General features: G+C 42.5%; 1 protein-coding gene across 5 annotated transcripts in view; it reads left to right on the forward strand.

The window, feature by feature from the left end:
• Window positions 1-17,757, forward strand: part of NFATC2 (nuclear factor of activated T cells 2) — a 127,303-nt gene that overhangs the window by 47,200 nt on the left and 62,346 nt on the right. For all 5 annotated transcript variants that reach the window (XM_030533170.1, XM_030533167.1, XM_030533165.1 and 2 more), the window contains exons 4-5: window positions 3,028-3,230; window positions 5,066-5,238. In XM_030533170.1, coding sequence (XP_030389030.1) covers window positions 3,028-3,230; window positions 5,066-5,238 — 376 coding nt within the window. The remainder of the gene's footprint in view (window positions 1-3,027; window positions 3,231-5,065; window positions 5,239-17,757) is intronic.

Below are 17,757 nucleotides of genomic sequence, written 5' to 3' on the forward strand. Positions count from 1 at the left end.
CATCAGGTTTCCCATTTGTACAAAGGGGCTACAATTCATGTCTCACAACAAATATAAAATATACAAATATAATACAAGTGGTGTCTTTGAGGGGGTAAATCTCTGCTGTTTATAAACTGTATGGTGGTCAATGTAAACTTAAATCAGTAAATATATTTCAAAGACAGTCCAACTAAATTCCCTATAGACACAAATACATGTAATATGTATATGTGAGCACACTTTGGAACACTCTAGGGAATTTACCACTCTATCACTGATGTACACTAAAAGTTTATCATGTAGTTTTCAATTGCAGTAACTGAGCAATGTTAAAGGATTCACCCCTTGAGTCTCAAGTGATGGGCTTTATTCGGCGTGCACTGCATTACACTTTAGAGATGAGGTTGGGTTTTCAGACCCTCCAAAGTTGAAGGGTATTCAGAACTGGGATTTTGGTCCAGCCAAATATTGGGACAAGGGCCAATGCAGATCTGGATCTCGATTTGAATTTCAAATTCCCTCTTAAAGGTCTGGGGAATTTTGGATCTGTGTTTATATCCATTTATAGGATGTACTGGTCCATTTGTTTAGAACAGCACGAGCAAAATTTCATGTTCATTTGCTTGCCTAATTTGTGGTCACAGTTACTGCAATTTTGTGTGGTAATTGTGTTTCCCAAATGTCTTGTTGGACTTCTACAACCCGTACACACAACAGTGGTAATGTATGTGCAAATGCACCGAGTTTTTGCATTTAAAATTATGGGTGTGCAATTCTAAAAATCATAATGCACTTAAACATAGACATCATTTTTATTGATATTGATACAGAGATGCAATGTAGAATACATGAATGAACTTTGTTTATGAAGCGTTGAGTCAAATCATGCCACAAATTTCCATTTGGTTTATAAAACCCAATTGCTGCAGCAAACCAAACAAGAAAAGTCTCCTTGTTTTCTGAATGATGTTATTTGTTTATCTGCCAAAGTGCCTTGCATTTCCTCAGGTCACAGACCAGCCCATGTCTGACTATGTTAATATTATAAGAGTTTTATGCAAAAGCAAAGTTGTTTTTTAAAAAAAACTTTTAAACTAAAAGAAATAGGATCTTAAAATCCCAAAATAGCATATGGAAAGGTACACATCATGTCTGGCTTCTCTTTCCCCTTGTGGCAAATGTGACTCAAAGGAGTTGGTTTTTGTCCAGCCCAATCTGTGTATAGTTTGGGGGAGTTTTATTGTGAATAGCTCACCTTATAATACCCCCCAAAATATCCCCTGTCAGGGTTTTCTAGTCATAAATCATTCTCAGCTTTCAGTCTCTATCCTAAAATCCAGAGTAAAAATTAAGCTAGGTCAATGCCTTTTCCTTGGGAGATGATCCTATATTCAGAGTGGTAGTTGTGTTAGTCTGTATCAGCAAAAAGAACAGGAGTACTTGTGGCACCTTAGAGACTAACACATTTATTTGACCATAAGCTTTCGTGGGCTAAAACCCACTTCATCGGATGCATGCAGTGGAAAATACAGTAGGAAGATATATATACACAGAGAACATGAAAAAATGGGTGTTGCCATACCAACTATAACAAGAGTAATCATTTATCAGCAGGAGAAAAAAACTTTTGTAGTGATAATCAGGATGGCCCATTTCCAACAGTTGACAAGAAGGTGTGAATAACAGTAGGGGAAAAATTGCAAACTGGACACCATTCAATTAGGCTTGAATAAAGACTGGGAGTGGATGGGTCATTACTCAAAGTAAAAATTATTTCCCGATGCTAATTTTTCTCCCTACTGTTATTCACATCTTCTTGATAGACCTTCTTACATCTGTTGTCAATGTATTGCACCAAACTGTGTCTCGGCTTGATCCAGTAACTCTTTTACTCACACAAATGATCCTTACTCTCCGGAACATAAGTTTCATTGACTTCAGTGGGACCATTCATGTGAGTAAAGGTTGCAAGATTGTGACCTTAGGTTGTAAGATCTCTGGAACAAGGATCCTGTCCTCATATGCATGGCAAATATGTGCTATGTGAATCATAATGTATCAGAGGACTGTGAGTGTTACTTTACATTTACCATACCGGGGGAAGGTTGCCAGAAATGCACTGATGCCGCATGTGGTCTCTTTCCAGGGGGTGTGAATTAATCACTCTGTGCAAAGATACCTCCTGCTGACTGGTGAAAAGAAGAAAAAAGATTTTGGCCATGAATTCTATTAGCTTAATGGTTTTGTTCTCTGATCTTCCAGTGCTGTTTGCTTTGTATGGCTTCATCAAGGTTTTGTATGCGGACAAAGTAATTGAAAACAAATTTAGCATGCCTCAGGCCATAAAGTTCCCTTTCAGCTAAATCTCTTGCTATGTGGTAGATATGTCTGTTTTTAATTTTCAGTGATGTGAGAAATTTCAAATGGTTTGATTAATAATTTTTGAAGTTAATAAACAAAGATATATATTCCCTGGTCTCTGGCTGAGAGAGAAATTCTAGCTCTGATTTGCTCATCTCTTAACAAATATACTTAAAAAACTTGTATTTGTTTATTATTATTGTTATTATTTTATTATCTGTCTTGCTGTTGCACCCAGGAGCCCAAGTCATGACCCAGGACCCCAGCATGCTAGGTGCTGTACAAACACAGAACAAAAAGATGGTCTTTGCTCCAAAACCCAGTCTGAGCAAAATAGCAGTATCCCTCCTTCTGTCTGGCTGCTTCAAAAATGGCTGATGGGATCAAGCAGCCAAGAGCTTCCACTGTTACTTCCCAGATTTTTTTAAAGATTGCAATCAAAGCCAATACTGAAGCAATATGGTTTCTTATCTCCACTGAAAATCAAAGAATAATTACTCATGAATCTTTTCTTAGATGTATTCCATGTATAACAAGGTCTCCAGAAGATGCTGCTGGGGAAAAAAAATCCAATTTACACGAGTTGAGATGAACTGGTTTTAGTGTTGTGCATATGTCTTAATGTCTACATGACTGACGGCACTGGGAGTACAACATGTGCTAATAGATTTGATTTCTTGACAGCTTCATGGTTACATGGAGAACAAACCCCTGGGTCTTCAGATCTTCATTGGGACAGCCGATGAACGGATACTTAAACCTCATGCTTTCTATCAAGTCCATCGCATTACGGGCAAAACTGTTACCACCACCAGCTATGAGAAAATCATAGGCAACACCAAAGTTCTAGAGATCCCCCTGGAGCCCAAAAACAACATGAGAGCAACGTAAGGATGCTATTGCAGCAAATCTCTTATTACTATGTGAGATAAGGCAGAATTTGTATGTGGTGTTTGGAGAGAAATCACTTAAATGAATCAACTTCCTGTGCTGGGGATAGGTTCTAGATTTTTAGGTGTGAATATAACTTATACCACTTAAGGCCCCTTTTATGATGCCAGAGTGGCATAAATGTTCTCAGGATGAATGACTTGGGCTTGGAGAATTTATGATGGTGTTTCAGGGATGGGAGAAACCCTGCAGCAATGAATAATGGTATGAACTAGAGGAAATGTGTAAATATTGTGCAGCGTAGTGAGGGACATATGATATGTGGGGTGGATTAGGTGTCACAGGTAGATCTTATCAGCTGTACATCATCTGGTGAGAACTCAGAATTTGGCAAGCCATGTTACAATCCACAATGTCTCCCTTTTTTGAAGAGAGTAGCAAGAGTAGATTTAGAATCTAGAGAGCCTTGCTGATGTATCTCAAAGGTACAGTGCTAATAATAATACCCAGCTGTTACATAGAACTTTTCATCAGTCAATCTCAAAGTGCTTTACAAAGGAGATCAGTCTCATTATTCCCACTTTTCAGGTAGAAAAACTGAGTGAAGCCTCTTGTTCAAGGTCACCCAGCAGCAGAGCCCAAAGTAGAACTCAGATCTCCTGAGTCCTCAGTCCAGTGCTATATTTACTAGGCCATGTTCCCTCCCCTTATATTTGTAATATATAAATAGAAAAGCCAATCTTAACTTTCAGCTTGAATATGTTCCAAACAGCTATAGGATGGTTTAGAGAAAGGGACTAGCCCACCATTTTAAATGGATATGGGCAAAATTGGTAGAGGCTCAAATCTTACCGTTTAAAAAAACCCACATGCTTCTTCTGTTTTTTTCTGAAACAAATGCTCCATCATCCCTTTCTCTCCTCCCACCTCAACGTAAATAAATAAAAGCCAGCATCCCAAGCTTTAAACAAACCTACAACCAAAATGAGGGTAAACTGCCACTCCTTCATGAGCAACCCTACAAGAATAAACTAATAGGCATGGCAAAAAATCATAAACTACTGTAATGGCCAAATATTTTTTGTAGGAAACAGATTTCTGGTTCAAGTCTCCAAACTGTTGATGTTAACTTTATACGAATAAAACCTGCATTTAAAGCTGAGGTTAAAATACCTTTTTAATAGCTATGCTTCCTGCACCACTTTGTAGTACAGTCTGAGGATCTCAAATGCCTGGTAACAATTCTGTAGTGCAGGGAAGAGTGATCACTATCTTACAGATGGTGCCCAGAAGGAACATTACTTGCCAAAGTTGCCCAGTATTGCAGCTGGAATTAGAATTCTGACACCCAGTCCTATGTTGTAACCCCTATAGTACATGATGTATTTTATTTTAGTTTTAAGTTTGTTCATACACATTTTCAGGAGAATGTGCGTACATTGTGTGTCTCATTTGACTGTGCAGTTACCATGATTACATACACATCCTATCTACTCTTATCTATGTACTGATACCCTGTTAATCATCATAGTATCTGAGCATTGCACTTGCTGCACAGTTTAGGTGTGCAACTAGCTATCCGCACACATGTAGCAGTCCCAAATTAGAAGCACAGCTGCCTAGTCATGTTGCTGAAAACCCTCGGACGTTTTAACTGTAATACCTACATTACAAAAGGAAAGAGAATTCAGGTCTTCTCTTATCTTTGCTTCTTCAAAATCATTGAGGCAAAATGATTTAGCCCTCTTTTGTCTTTCAAATGTCTTTGAAATGTTTGAGAGCAGAAACACTGACATACACATACCCAACATGGCTTCTGTTTGTTTGTCAGCATTGACTGTGCAGGGATTTTGAAGCTGAGGAACGCGGACATCGAACTGCGGAAGGGGGAGACGGACATTGGTAGGAAGAACACCAGGGTGCGGCTTGTCTTCCGTGTGCACATCCCTGAATCCAGTGGCAAAATAGTCTCTTTGCAAACGGCATCTAATCCCATCGAATGCTGTAAGTTGCCCACTACCCATCACATTTCATTGTCCTTATAAACCAGAATGCAGTAAAGGGAAATTAGCACATCCCACACAGTGTACACATCGTTTGGCAAAGTGCAGATGCTCTGCCTTTCTCACTGGTTGACTCCAGATCAGGGGCCTGGTCTCGCAGTTCTCATTCATGTAAGCTATCCTTACTGATGTATGTAGTTCCACTTAAGTTCGAGGATTTATCAGTGAGCAAGGATTGTTCAGGCATGCAGAGTTGCAGCTTCAGGATCTAGAGATGTACACAGGCTCCAAATGTCAGCATATGGCAGAATTTGGCTATAGGGTTTGTGTCCCAGGCAGAAGCATTTAACTTTGGGAGTAGGAAAGGCTTTATAGTAGGATTTTCAAAAGTGCTTAGGTGCCTAATTCCCATCAGGCGTTTTTGAAAATCCAGCCTAATGTTAGCTGCTTGTTGCTGGATCCTTCTGACTGATAGGTCATCCTCTTTTCTGCATCTGTGCTCATGTAGTGGCTATATATGTGTGTGTGTGTTTAACATACCTACCTAATGTACGCCAGAGACATTTTTTGCATCTAGTACAAAGATGCCAGAAGGAAAACTCTGCATCAAAATGTTCACAGATATTGGGATGTTTGGAATCAGAATCCAGATCGGATCCTAACTTTGTGGTTAATCTCTATTTCGGTTATGGATTACTCTAATCTGCAGAGCTGAAAATCCCTGAGCTGTTGGTTTGGGGGGTTTGTTTTGTTTTTTGTTTTTTTTGAGGGGTGGGGGGGTGTTGAAGGAGAGTATATGCAATGGAGATCTGGATTTTGAAGCTTGGGTTCATCTTCGATAGCTATTTAATTTATCTAAAAGCTTGGGGGCACAGCAGAGGTGCACAAGAACAAAACAGGAGAAGCCCCTGGTTTTCTGGTATTCCCATGATGGAGAATGTAACAGAGATGGAGGAAAATGTATGAATTTGATTCTTTAAGGACTAGATCCTGTAAGATGCTGAAAAGCCCACACCTCCCACTGGTTTTAATGGGAGTTAAGGACACTCAGCACCTGACAGGCTTGGACTTTAAGAAACCATAGGCAGTGGGCCATGAAAATGTCTCTCATAAAGTGCACCTGAAGTGGGCTGTAGCCCATGAAAGCTTATGCTCAAATAAATTTGTTAGTCCCTAAGGTGCCACAAGTACTCCTGTTCTTTTTGCGGATACAGACTAACACGGCTGCTACTCTGAAACCTAATCCTCAGAGTCATTTCTGGAAGGGCTCCACCTACTTATCTGGCCTGTGTGCATCCTGTGATACTTTTTGTTGGTAATGGGATCTTTCTCGATTGTTTGGGGATTTCACAAATACACTATGAACAGTTTTCACTCCTTGCGCTGCATGACTCATGCCCGGGAACAAAGACCCTTTTGTAACAAGCCATGTGAAGGAGGTTACTGAAGAGGCCACCATGTGTTTTATAATTCAGAGGCAGGCTCTGTTTAGAGCAATTAGTGTAAGTGTTGTGGGGGAGGAGAAGCAGTTTTGTGATAAGAAATCAAGTGTTACAAATATTAATTTAATCATAGTGTTAGCCGGTTTGGAGAAAAGCAGCAAAAGTGACTAGAGTGGGCAAGGGGAAGGAAGATTGGTTGATGAGGGTAGGTTAGTGGAACTTTACATCTCCCTAGTTACTTTCATCTGAAGAGATCAGAGATCAAAGTGATCACAGGTATCAAAGAAATTTTCAAAATGATTTAAACTTCAATGGACCATTGTGAGCTAGGTAGGGTAAGTCTTATACTCACTTTACTGAGAGGTTTAAATGAGCACGGAGTGGTTAAGTGACTTGCCCCAAGGTCACACAGTGAGTCAGTGTCTAAGCATAGAAAAGAACTCAGGTGTCTCGGCTCCCGCCCAAAGAACAATGCTTTCTTTAGAAAAGAATGCAGGCTGAAGTTTTTTAAAACTATCCACAACTGTGCATTGAATTTGTGCACACAGTCAACAGGACTGTAGGTGTTAATCAGGTAGCTGGTTATTTGCATACACCATTTTGCACGTGCATGTTTAATTTGCCTGTGGAATTGCTGCAATAGCACCTGTGCTATTTTGAAAATGTTGGCCTGCTCAACTTGGCTACACATTTACTCTGGTGACATGATACTTTTTATAAATATTTGAAGGATGTAAACTTCAGGAAGACAGAGGTTGGCCCAGTTGGTTTATTACTCGGATTATTGGAATTAAATTGAGCCAAAGAAAATTTAGGTTCCTATTATAAATAACTAAAGTATCTGTTGGGAAAAATGGATTTGTTTCCCCAAGGAAAAAAGAGAAAGCCCCTTCACTTGGGAAACTTAACGCTGGCTGGGACAAAGCACTGTAATGTATTTTAGGGAGCCATCTTGCATTGGCCTGATGGGATGGACTAGATAATTAGGAGTAATACGTCTTTTCTGTTTCTAATGTCTGATATTTAATTATCAATGTTTACAAATGGCAACACCAGTTACTAACCTCAGCCTAGTTCTGGGAAAACCAGCAGCATTAGCAAAGCAGGTAAAAGCACACAATAAAGGAGAAAGCTGTGTTCCAGCAGATTCACGCCTTCTAGCTTCGACTCAGATTAGCTCAGATCGCATGGTCAGAATCACAAAGTGTAGCGTCACCATGGATGCCGCAATCCAGGATACTTATTGGGTCAGATCCTCATCCCTACCCCACCCCCACATCTAGTATTTATGTGGTTTCACTGTTCTCCTATTTTTTCCCTTTTGCCACTTGGGAGTCCTTGTCCATGGTAAACCCTCCCATAAGACCCACCATATCCAGCAGCAGTTTAAAATGTCTCCTAGGGGAACATCATTATGTAGCAGCTTCAAGTGAACTGGTCATTTGCTCTGCTAGTTGTGACAGAACGCTGGACTGTCCACCTCAACAGAGGCTGAGCCTGCTTAAGAACTCCCATTGATGTCAGCAGATCATCGACCGCAATGAAGCAAGAATTGTGAATCAGTGAATTGTAGAAGTATCTTCCTTTCATGGAGAGGTCTTATTCCACCTCACCTATGTCAGATTCAGCCCTCAGATTCAGGAGTGATTTCAAAAATATCATTAGGATAAGTTTCTCCCAAGGCAGATGTGTGGAAGGACATGAAGAAGTGATATCTTCTTGTGCAGTGTTTAAATGATCCATTATGTCTCGGAAGGGACCTTGTATCTAGACATCTAGATTATTCAGCAGCTAGTGACTTTTGTGGCTGTGGTTTTACTCTGAAGCAATCGATGAAGCAAAGGAATTTTAAACTGCACCGTTAATTGTAGCAACCATTTATGTTTGCTTGTGGCTAAATCCACTCCCTCGTGGGCTTGGCACTGGTGGGGGTACTACATGGGCTGGTAGAAATCCTCCCCTACAGGCTGTGGAGCCCTGATGCTGTACTAGCCCCCCGTCTGTATCAGATGTCCGCAGAGATCTATAGCCAGTGTATTCACATAGCAGTGTGTTCACCTGGCCTGTTCCCCCAGCCCTCAAACCTCTCTGCATGTGAGCGTATTTGCACAGGTAATATGCCCGTGCAGTTATTGTGATTGTGTGTGCACAATCCCAGTGCCTGCACACACTGGTCAGTCACCTGTGCATTGCATATATGATTATGGTAATGCACAGATTTATTTAACATTATTTAACAAGTTACTTAAGCACATAAATCAATGTCCTTAAAGTTAGGCTCATGCTTAAGTATCTTGCTGAATTAGGGCCTAGCTGAGTAATACATCCAGTGCAGAGCCAACAACCACAGTGGGCTGTGGGACACACAGTGGGAGTGTGCCAGCTACCACAACATTTCAGGAGGTGCAACATACTCTGCCTGGTGCACAGGGGTGTCTTGTACCCCACATAGGGTTGCCAAGTTTCTAACCGCACAAAACCGAGCAGCCCTTTCCCACACCTACCCTGCTACTTCTCTGAGGCCCCTCCCCCCACTCACTCCATCCCCCTCCCTCCATCGCTCACTCTCCCCCACCCTCACTCACTGTCACTGGTCTAGGGCACGGGTTCAGGTGCGGGGGGGGGAGTGAGGGCTCCGGCTGGGGGTGTGGGGTCTGTGGTGGGTCCAGAGATGAGGAGTTTGGGGTGCAGGAAGGGGTTCAAGGCTGGGACAGGGGGATTGATGTGGGGGGGTGTGGTGTTTGGGTGTAGGAGGGGACTCCGTGCGGGGGCAGAGGTTTGGGATGCAGGCAGATGTGCGGGGTTCCAGCAGCAATTACCACAGCTCCCAGGAAGTGGCACCCAAGTCCCTGTGTCCCCTAGACACATGGATGGCTAGGGAGGCTCCGCACGCTACCCTCATGCCCACAGGCGCCACCCAGCAGCTCCCATTGGTCGTGGTTCCTGGCCAATGGGAGCTGCAGAGATGGCACTCAGGCGGGGTCAGTGCACAGAGCTTCCCTGGCTGCCTCGGGGCCACAGGAACCAGGTGACTGCTTCCAGGAGCCATGCGGAGCCAGAGCAGTCAGGGAGCTTGCCTTAGCCCCAGCCCCCTGCTGCGCCACTAACTGGACTTTTAACAGCCTGGTCAGCAGTGCTGACTAGAGCCACCAGGGTCCCTTTTCGACCCAGTGTTCCAGTTGAAAACTAGATGCCTGGCAACCCTAAACCCAGGGGCTCTCAGAAAATGCAGTCTTAGTGTTGCCCTGGACGGTGACTGTGTCCTGTTGCTGTGCAGGGGTACAAAGGTGGAAGGCTGCTTTCACTCACCTAGGCCTGCTCATCCGTAAGAAACCATCTGGTCTCTGGTTCTGAAAATCGGACCCCTAATTTCTTTAGTGCCAAAATATGATTCTATATTAGGTTCAGCATGGCGTTTCTGGATACATAGCTGCTATTAGAGTTGGGCAAACTCTCCATCATGAAAAGCTTATTCAGCAAATATATCTATCCTCCCTCTTTTTTTCCCTCTTTGTGACTCATCCATGAACAGTTTTGAATCTTTAGAAGCTTGTCCAATGTTACAGAATTGTTCAAACCCTTTCTGTGAAATTACTTCAGCCCATTGCTTGCACTGCATCTTTTACTATTGGCTGAGGTTTACTCTTGGTGTGTGATTGGCTACCTGAGTCAGATGGTTTTGTTTCTGCTCCTTGACTCAAACTTCTATGAAGAGAAGGAGGGATTTCCAGGTAGCCCCATGAGTGCTTCTGGCATTGAGACATATTGGCATTTTGCTTTCTTAAAGGTTCTTGCAAACAAACACAAAATCCCTCTTGGGAAGTGAATGCAAGAATCATGAATACCATTCAAGCTATGTCACAGCTTCTGTTCTAGTAGATGCTTGTTAGTCTTTTCTGAAGTATCTTGAAGCTCTTTTATTACGCAGTCCAAGTTAGCAGATGTTATGCCAGCTTCATAAATTCTTTACAATGTTGCAGTTGACATAACAGAGACTTCTGAAAACCTGTTCTTATAAGGTGGTTGGTTGGTTGCTTGATTAAAAAAAACTTCTTTCTTTAATACTGTGTCCATCTGAGGAATTTAGATGGTTCCGATTTTCTAATTTTGTTCCACTAAATTTGATCAAAGATTTTGTTTCCTTTTAATCAATTTCCCTGAAAGGTTCCTTTATTTTTCTTTTCTTCTAGTAGATTTTCCCATAAATTTAGATGTTCTCAGTTTATAATATATGGCACATTAATAACTGTGATGGAAAGAGCTAGTCATTTGAAAAAATGTGGTCTTCTTCTTGGCAAATCATATATTGCTTTTCCCCAGCTATGAATCCCAGCTGATCAGACTACAGTGACAGGCTAGAGTGGCTTTAGTTTATAGAGATAGTTAATAGAGTTTAAAAGCAGTAATAAATGATCTGATGACAATTGGTAGATTGTTTAATTTGCCTCTTTAATGGAGCATGAGTGCTAAGTTGATTGCAAATTTTCCCAATTAAATTTGAAAAACTTAACTTTTTTTTTATTTCATGAAAATTGTCCAATTTAGCATCAGAAAAACATACTTTGAAATTTTGTAGGGTTTTTGCTAAAAAATAATAGGATTTGTTTTAAAAAAATTCCCTTTTCAAAATTTAGAATTGGAAATTTCATTGCGACAGAGATAATGTTTGCCTCTTTCAGCATCATTTTGTGTAAATCTAGGCAATTGCAATTCCATATTTACCCCGGTGCGTGCTGGCAGAATTCGGCCTGGTAGCTGGGAGCTGCAGACAGTGGGACAAGGCATACCCGCAGTTTCAGGCTGAAAGTCCTGGTGTAAGAGTAAACTCCCCTTTGCTGCCTGCCATCACCATGCTACTGCAAGTGTAAGCAAACAACCCAATGCATTATGCAGACCATAAATTTTTGAGCAAAGGTTAATCTCAGCAGCTCTCCTCCATGAGGGATTAAAAGGAAATGCTGTGCATACCCAGAGAGTTACTCTGCAGTGAAGTGAAGCGAGGCCATGGTTTTCCTGTCATTAATCACGTGTTGGGGTTGCAGTATAGAAAGTACCATTCTTAACTCACTTTGTTGCCATAATGCTGTTTACTCCTTCTCCCCAAGGGTCTCATTTAAACAGTACCGTGCAAGGGGAGGGCATGAACAAGCCCTCTATTTATTGTGCATTGTTTCTGTTCGAAAGGCCCTGTGCAAACTGCTGCTTCAATTGTGCTGGCAACAAGTGCTTTCTAAACTTCTCATCCCACATTGCTCTCCCGCTTCCCTAGCATTTTCCAAGGTAGTTCTAGCATGGCACCATTTAGCCTTGCGCAGGCTAATAGTGTGGGACACAGGGCAGCATTGCCAACCCCAAGCACTGAACACAGCTAGGCCCCAAAGTTTGATTTGTTTTTAGATCAGTGTTAGATTCTCTTTCTTTGACTTCTTCTTTTTCGCGTTTTTGGTGTACTTAGGTCATATTTTCAAGCTTTTCTCTGCAACCCTGAGGTCCAGAAACACAGTCATTTTATTAATTGATTGATTTGATTTAACGAAAGGTGCAGTTTTCACATAGGCCATTCACTACCCTTCACTCTTACCTGGAAACAGAATATCCCACCCCTTCTATTGAAATTACCTCCCATCCCTAGTCTCTTCATGGAAATTCCAGAATCTAGATCTTCCTCTTGCCAGGGCTTAATTTGTAATGAAAGAGATGCTGGGGCTCCAGCAATTAGGAGCTGGGGCCCAAACAAATTTTTTATTTTCAGAACTGATGTGGCACAGGTCCCGGGGCTATGAAATGCCAAGCCTAGAGGTGCCGGGGCTCAGTATTGGCAAGCCCTGGCACAAATTAAGCACTGCCTCCAGCCTTTGTCCCTTTTCTCCTGCAGCCTTCCCATGCATATATCCCAGAAGGCTTGGAGTGCTTCTGTGACTGATTGTTGAATTGAAGTCTCCTCAGGAACATATGTGCTTCAACTAGGCATGGGGCTCAGGAGCTCTGCTAACTTCTACACTGCCTCAGGCAAGCAGCTTGTGGTTAACAAACACAGTGTGACAGGAGGAAAGAGATATTTACTTTGGCTCATTAAGTTTCACTTTAAGAAGAGAAGGAAGAATTGTTCTGCTGCTTCATAGCAAATTATGCCTCTGTTGAGCATTTCCTATTGCTCTCAGGTTTTAGTTTGAATTTTATAGGATCAGATATTTTTAGCACCAGAAGGCATCAATTGAGTCATCTGTTCCTGTCTTCCCTTTCCCCCATATGGCATTGGACTGAGTCAAGAGGCTTGGGAATCGGGGGAACCTGTTTGGATCAGTTAATTGAAAGCCTTCCTGCTAAGGTGATCTCGGGCTGGCTGAGACACTAGGAAGGGTGGATATGTCCAGGGGATGCCTGAAGTTTGCATGGGGGGGATAATTGCAATGTGGATCCAGGTTGTAATTCCTCAAGTGTCCAATATTTCTTGTGAGCTCTACTTGAGATGGAGCTTTGGTGAAGCTCCTTCTGGAGCCAGTGCCAGTGCTTTGCTGTAGTTATGGCAGGAATTTTTCCCCATAACCATCTCGCTTTCAGTTTTCAATTTCCTCATTACTTCCATTCATCGCTGCCTCCTTGTCCCTTTTGACCAGTCCAAATAATCTATCTTCTTTGGTTCCCTGCAAAGGCCTATGGATTGGGCAAACCAGGTCAGGTAAAGTAGGAGTGAACACCTGAACCTTCATCCAAAACTCAGTTCCAAGCCAAACTTCGTTTGCGCTTCTGACCTGTTTATCTAAAGCTTTTGCACGTTTAGCTTCCAGGTGGTTTTGGTTTTACATACTAAGCCTCTATTCTAAATCTTGTAAAGTTCAGCCATTCCTTTCCAGTACTATCCTAGCACATATCTATTGTCTTTCATCTGAGCCATGCATAGATCATGATTTCAGACTTTCCTCATTAGACAGCCTGCCTCTATTCCTTTCAGCTTTCAGGTAGGGATGGCCACAAGCTGACAACCTTGATTTGAAAAACCACTGACCTTTGAGTTTGAGAGGGATCAAAATGCAAACCCAGCACCAGATCAGAATTTTGCAGCTGACCTCATGATAATAGGTCAAACCAAAACTCTGGGACCAAACAACCTGCAGAAGTTTGAAATCCGGGTATGTAACTGAGCCCTGGTAGCTGTTCTTTGGACTCTTTCTCCATATGTGTTCTTGGAGGTCAGGATAAGCTCTTGGAGGAATTATTGCAGCTAGACTGGAACAAGCCCCAGAGATTAAGATGCCGAGATAATACAGTGATGAGGGCAACATAAGAGCCAGTGTAGAATAGAAGTAAGCCCCTGATCCAGAGACAAACAAAGCCAATGGGAGCCCTTTCTTGATTTCAATGGACTTTGGATCAAATCCTACCTTTTAACATTCCTATCAATGTGAGTAATTCCTGATGATGTATAAGCATTTGGCGAGTGCAGTGAAGGTAGCATATATATGTTAATCCTGCTTATTTAATTTTTGAAAATGCTCTCGCCCAGGGAGAAAAGGGGACAGGATCCAGCCATGTCTGTGTACATAGCAGAGTGTCTATCCCTTATGTGATGGCTGGATTGGTGCTGCCCATGGCAAGCCCATAAGTCTACGTCTCCCAAGAGGCAGCTCAGTTTAGTGATTTCCTTCACATCTCCCATTCTACTCCACTGCTCCTTTCACACGCACCGTGCACACACACACAAGGAATGCCTAGGAAGTTCCTCTCTGGGGACTCAGGAGAGTGTTAGACTCAATCAAGTTTAGTCACAGAATGAGTCAGTACGAGAGCTGGTCAGAACATCTTTGGCTAAATGAAAGTTCACAAAATTATGTTGTGGAAATGTCTCCCCAAGACATATTGGTTTCAGTGAAGTTTTCCTTGGGAAGGTTAGAGAGAGAGAGCGAGACCCTCACGCTCTCTGGGTCTCCCAGGCCAGGGCCTTAGCCCCCAAACCACCCTCCCCCGCCCATCTTGCTTTCCCCAAATCGACACAATTACGTTTTTGTGAAAACATCGGAGTGTTTCTATCGTGAATTGGACTAAAACAAACTTTGGAACCTCAAAAATCACTCTGTCATTGTCATCCTCCCGTCGGCATGCGGGGAAAACAGGTAGTGCTTGGCAGTCCTCCCAGCCAGTGGAGGATGCATGACCCTGAAGCAGGAATAGATCTGCTTAGCCAAAGTGAGGCGTTGCAGGGTGAAAGTGGAAGAGAAGAGTGGCGTCTCTTGGAGTGATGGGGGGTGTCAGGTGAAGCTGGAAGGATCGGTGATTATTTAAAATAATGCTTGTAAGGGCATTACTAGAGTTTGTCACTTGGAACCCAACGCTGGCTGCTATGCAGCCATTAACAACACTCCCTTGGGGCAGGATTGGGCCCAGAGTGTGCTTATCTCAAGGATTGATTGTCTCTAATGAGGTCTCTGAGCCACTTGCTGTCTTCCAACTTCTTCATACAAAGAACCATCAGCTTTTCTGCAGGGAACTTGTGAGGAGCAGATGATAGTTGTCTCTCTGCAGCTGGACAGAGGAGGAAGGGGAAAGTGAGCAGGTGCAAGGAGCTTTCCCACACCCATGCACACCTGCACAGAGGTCAGCCACAATCCCAATCCACAAGCACCCTAAGTGCAGCATAAATCCTTATGGCAGTGCTAGCCATCCCAAAGTGCTAGGGAAGGCGTGGACTCACCCTCTTCCTCATTAGCTGGCATCAAGGTTGGATGCTTTTTTAAAAAAATCTGCTCTAGGAATTGTTTGGGGGCAGTTCTCTGGCCTGTGTTATGCAGGAGGTCAGACTACATGATCCCAGTGGCCCCTTCTGGCTTTGGGCTGTATGAATATGAATGAGAAAAGCATTCTGCACCACCAGAAAGTTGTAGGAGCCACTCCCTTCCTGTCAGAACACAGTCTGCCTGGCGTGTGCTCTGCACGTCTGAAGCGTGGCACATGGAGCAATTTGCTTCCCCCTTTCCCATCCTCCTCCCCTTTTGTGAGCCTGGGGCTCGCAGAGGCACAGCACAGGTCCCACCCCCACCCCGAGAGCAGTTCTCTTTTTCTCTCATGTCACTGGGCATATTGAATTTCTTGGCACTGAGGATCCATGACATCTTGATTTGCAGACAGTCAAATAAAATAGAAAAATAATGCACAGCTTAATAGGTTGACACGCTGCTTCAGGCCAAGTGCGATTATTTCTTTAACATTTGCTTTGCTGCCTTATGTCAGTAACAGTTGCTATTGAAAGTAAACATCCCAACTGGTTAAATCAACAGTGTTTTATTTATTCAAGCTTATAAACTACAGTAGCTGGAGGTCACTTTATGAAGTGCTGACCCCTGGGGGAGAAGAAGAAATAATGTGAAATTATCGCATACAGGTCATCCATCATGAGCCTTAGCAGAAGGGGATTTACTGGTGATTAATATTCTTTGCAATGGAACACAATAATCCTATGGAAGCAACACACCAGTGAATCTTCTGTCCTCTTACAAGTGAAAACATGGCATATGCTAAGAGCCTAATTTCTTTGCCAGTTCCATTACAGTTGTGGCTCAGGGAGAAAATAATACATCAAAAATAGTAAATAATAAGAATTAATAATAAAATATTCAATTTGCAAACAACTTAATGGCAGCTGGATGCATAAAGGTAAATGTCATCTGAATAAACCATGTTATGCACCATGACCTCACCTCTTCTCCTGCTGCTCCCATTAACCTTATGCCTGCCTCAAGGAGAAAAACTAGACCCTGTGATTGAAACTCTTAGTACTGATATTTTTAATCCTCCGATCCTGACGTTTTAATTAGCTATAGAATGTTTCACTGTCCTAAACTGTCATCTAGTATTTTGCGGTTCGGGGGTGGGTGGGGGCATAGTCACTATTCCACCCCCAGAAATGGCAGTCTTTCAATGACAGGCAAAATGATCCCAATATATAAGCACAATTTTCAGAGGAACAACAGGTGCAGTTGCAAGCACAAAATTCACTTCCAACTCGGGGTTTAATTTATACATGTAGCTGCATGTGCACATTGGTGACTGTGTGCAAATGACGGTAATTGCCGATTTGTGTATGCAGTTGCCAGATTTGGCCACACGGTTGCTGAACCTGCATGGGCAAATCAAGTGTGGATTTTGAATACATAGTTGCATGGGCCAGTGTGAAAAGTACTTTTAGAATTAAAGGTGCCCGTAAAGGAAAACTTGGGCTTGGAATGCATGCACACATCCCAGTGCATCTGTTACCCTCTGTGGGCCCCTTTAAAAGAAAAAGCTGTAGCTGCAGGGCTGCAGCGTGTGCCCTTAAAGGAAACCGGATTTAAGGTTTCCTGCCTCAGACACTGAAATCAATGGAAGCTGCAGTGAGTGCTGGGCTCCTTTGAAAATTAGGCCTGTGGTGACCCTGTAAAGAAACATCACACCTTCATTGTGACACAACATTGGACTGAATGAGAGGACATACTACTGCTCCAGGTGGAGTTTCAGTGTGTCCTCCTTTAAATGCAGTAGATGGGGTTTTTTTTTATGAATATTTACTTTTAAGCTTTCAGGGCTATAAATCTGTCTTTGTGATAAATCCAATTATGAACTCATCCTTGAGTATTTAAAAAGAGGGATTAATCCTACAGCCATGTGGAAGAAGTTAACAGCTTCTGTGAAAGTTGTCTGCATAGATACTCTTCACTGGCATCTTCTTAGTCCAGCTGTCATAATACATTTGATGGGTACAATAAGGCATAAGATTGTCCTAAATTCAAAGCAAAACAAAAAAATCTACAATGACACAGTTACTGTGATAAATATGAAACTATATTTTTTAAATAAGCATAAAGTGTATTCTGAGATTGGAGGTGGAGTTTGTCAGCTGAGCCTGTACCCAGCCTCCATAGCATCATCACTTGCAAAAAAAATGTGCACACAGATACATTTGGGCTAAACACGAGGCCTGGTCCCAGGATGGTGTTTGGTCCTTTCCAGGTGTCTGTTCTGGGGAAAGACTCCTGGATCATGGCTTTTTTCAGATACTGCTGCTTGTGAACAAGCAGGTTTGCTTGAGGAAACAGGTTAATGTGGAT

The sequence above is a fragment of the Gopherus evgoodei genome, chromosome 14 (assembly GCF_007399415.2).
Source record: "Gopherus evgoodei ecotype Sinaloan lineage chromosome 14, rGopEvg1_v1.p, whole genome shotgun sequence".
Taxonomy (NCBI): Eukaryota; Metazoa; Chordata; order Testudines; family Testudinidae; genus Gopherus; species Gopherus evgoodei.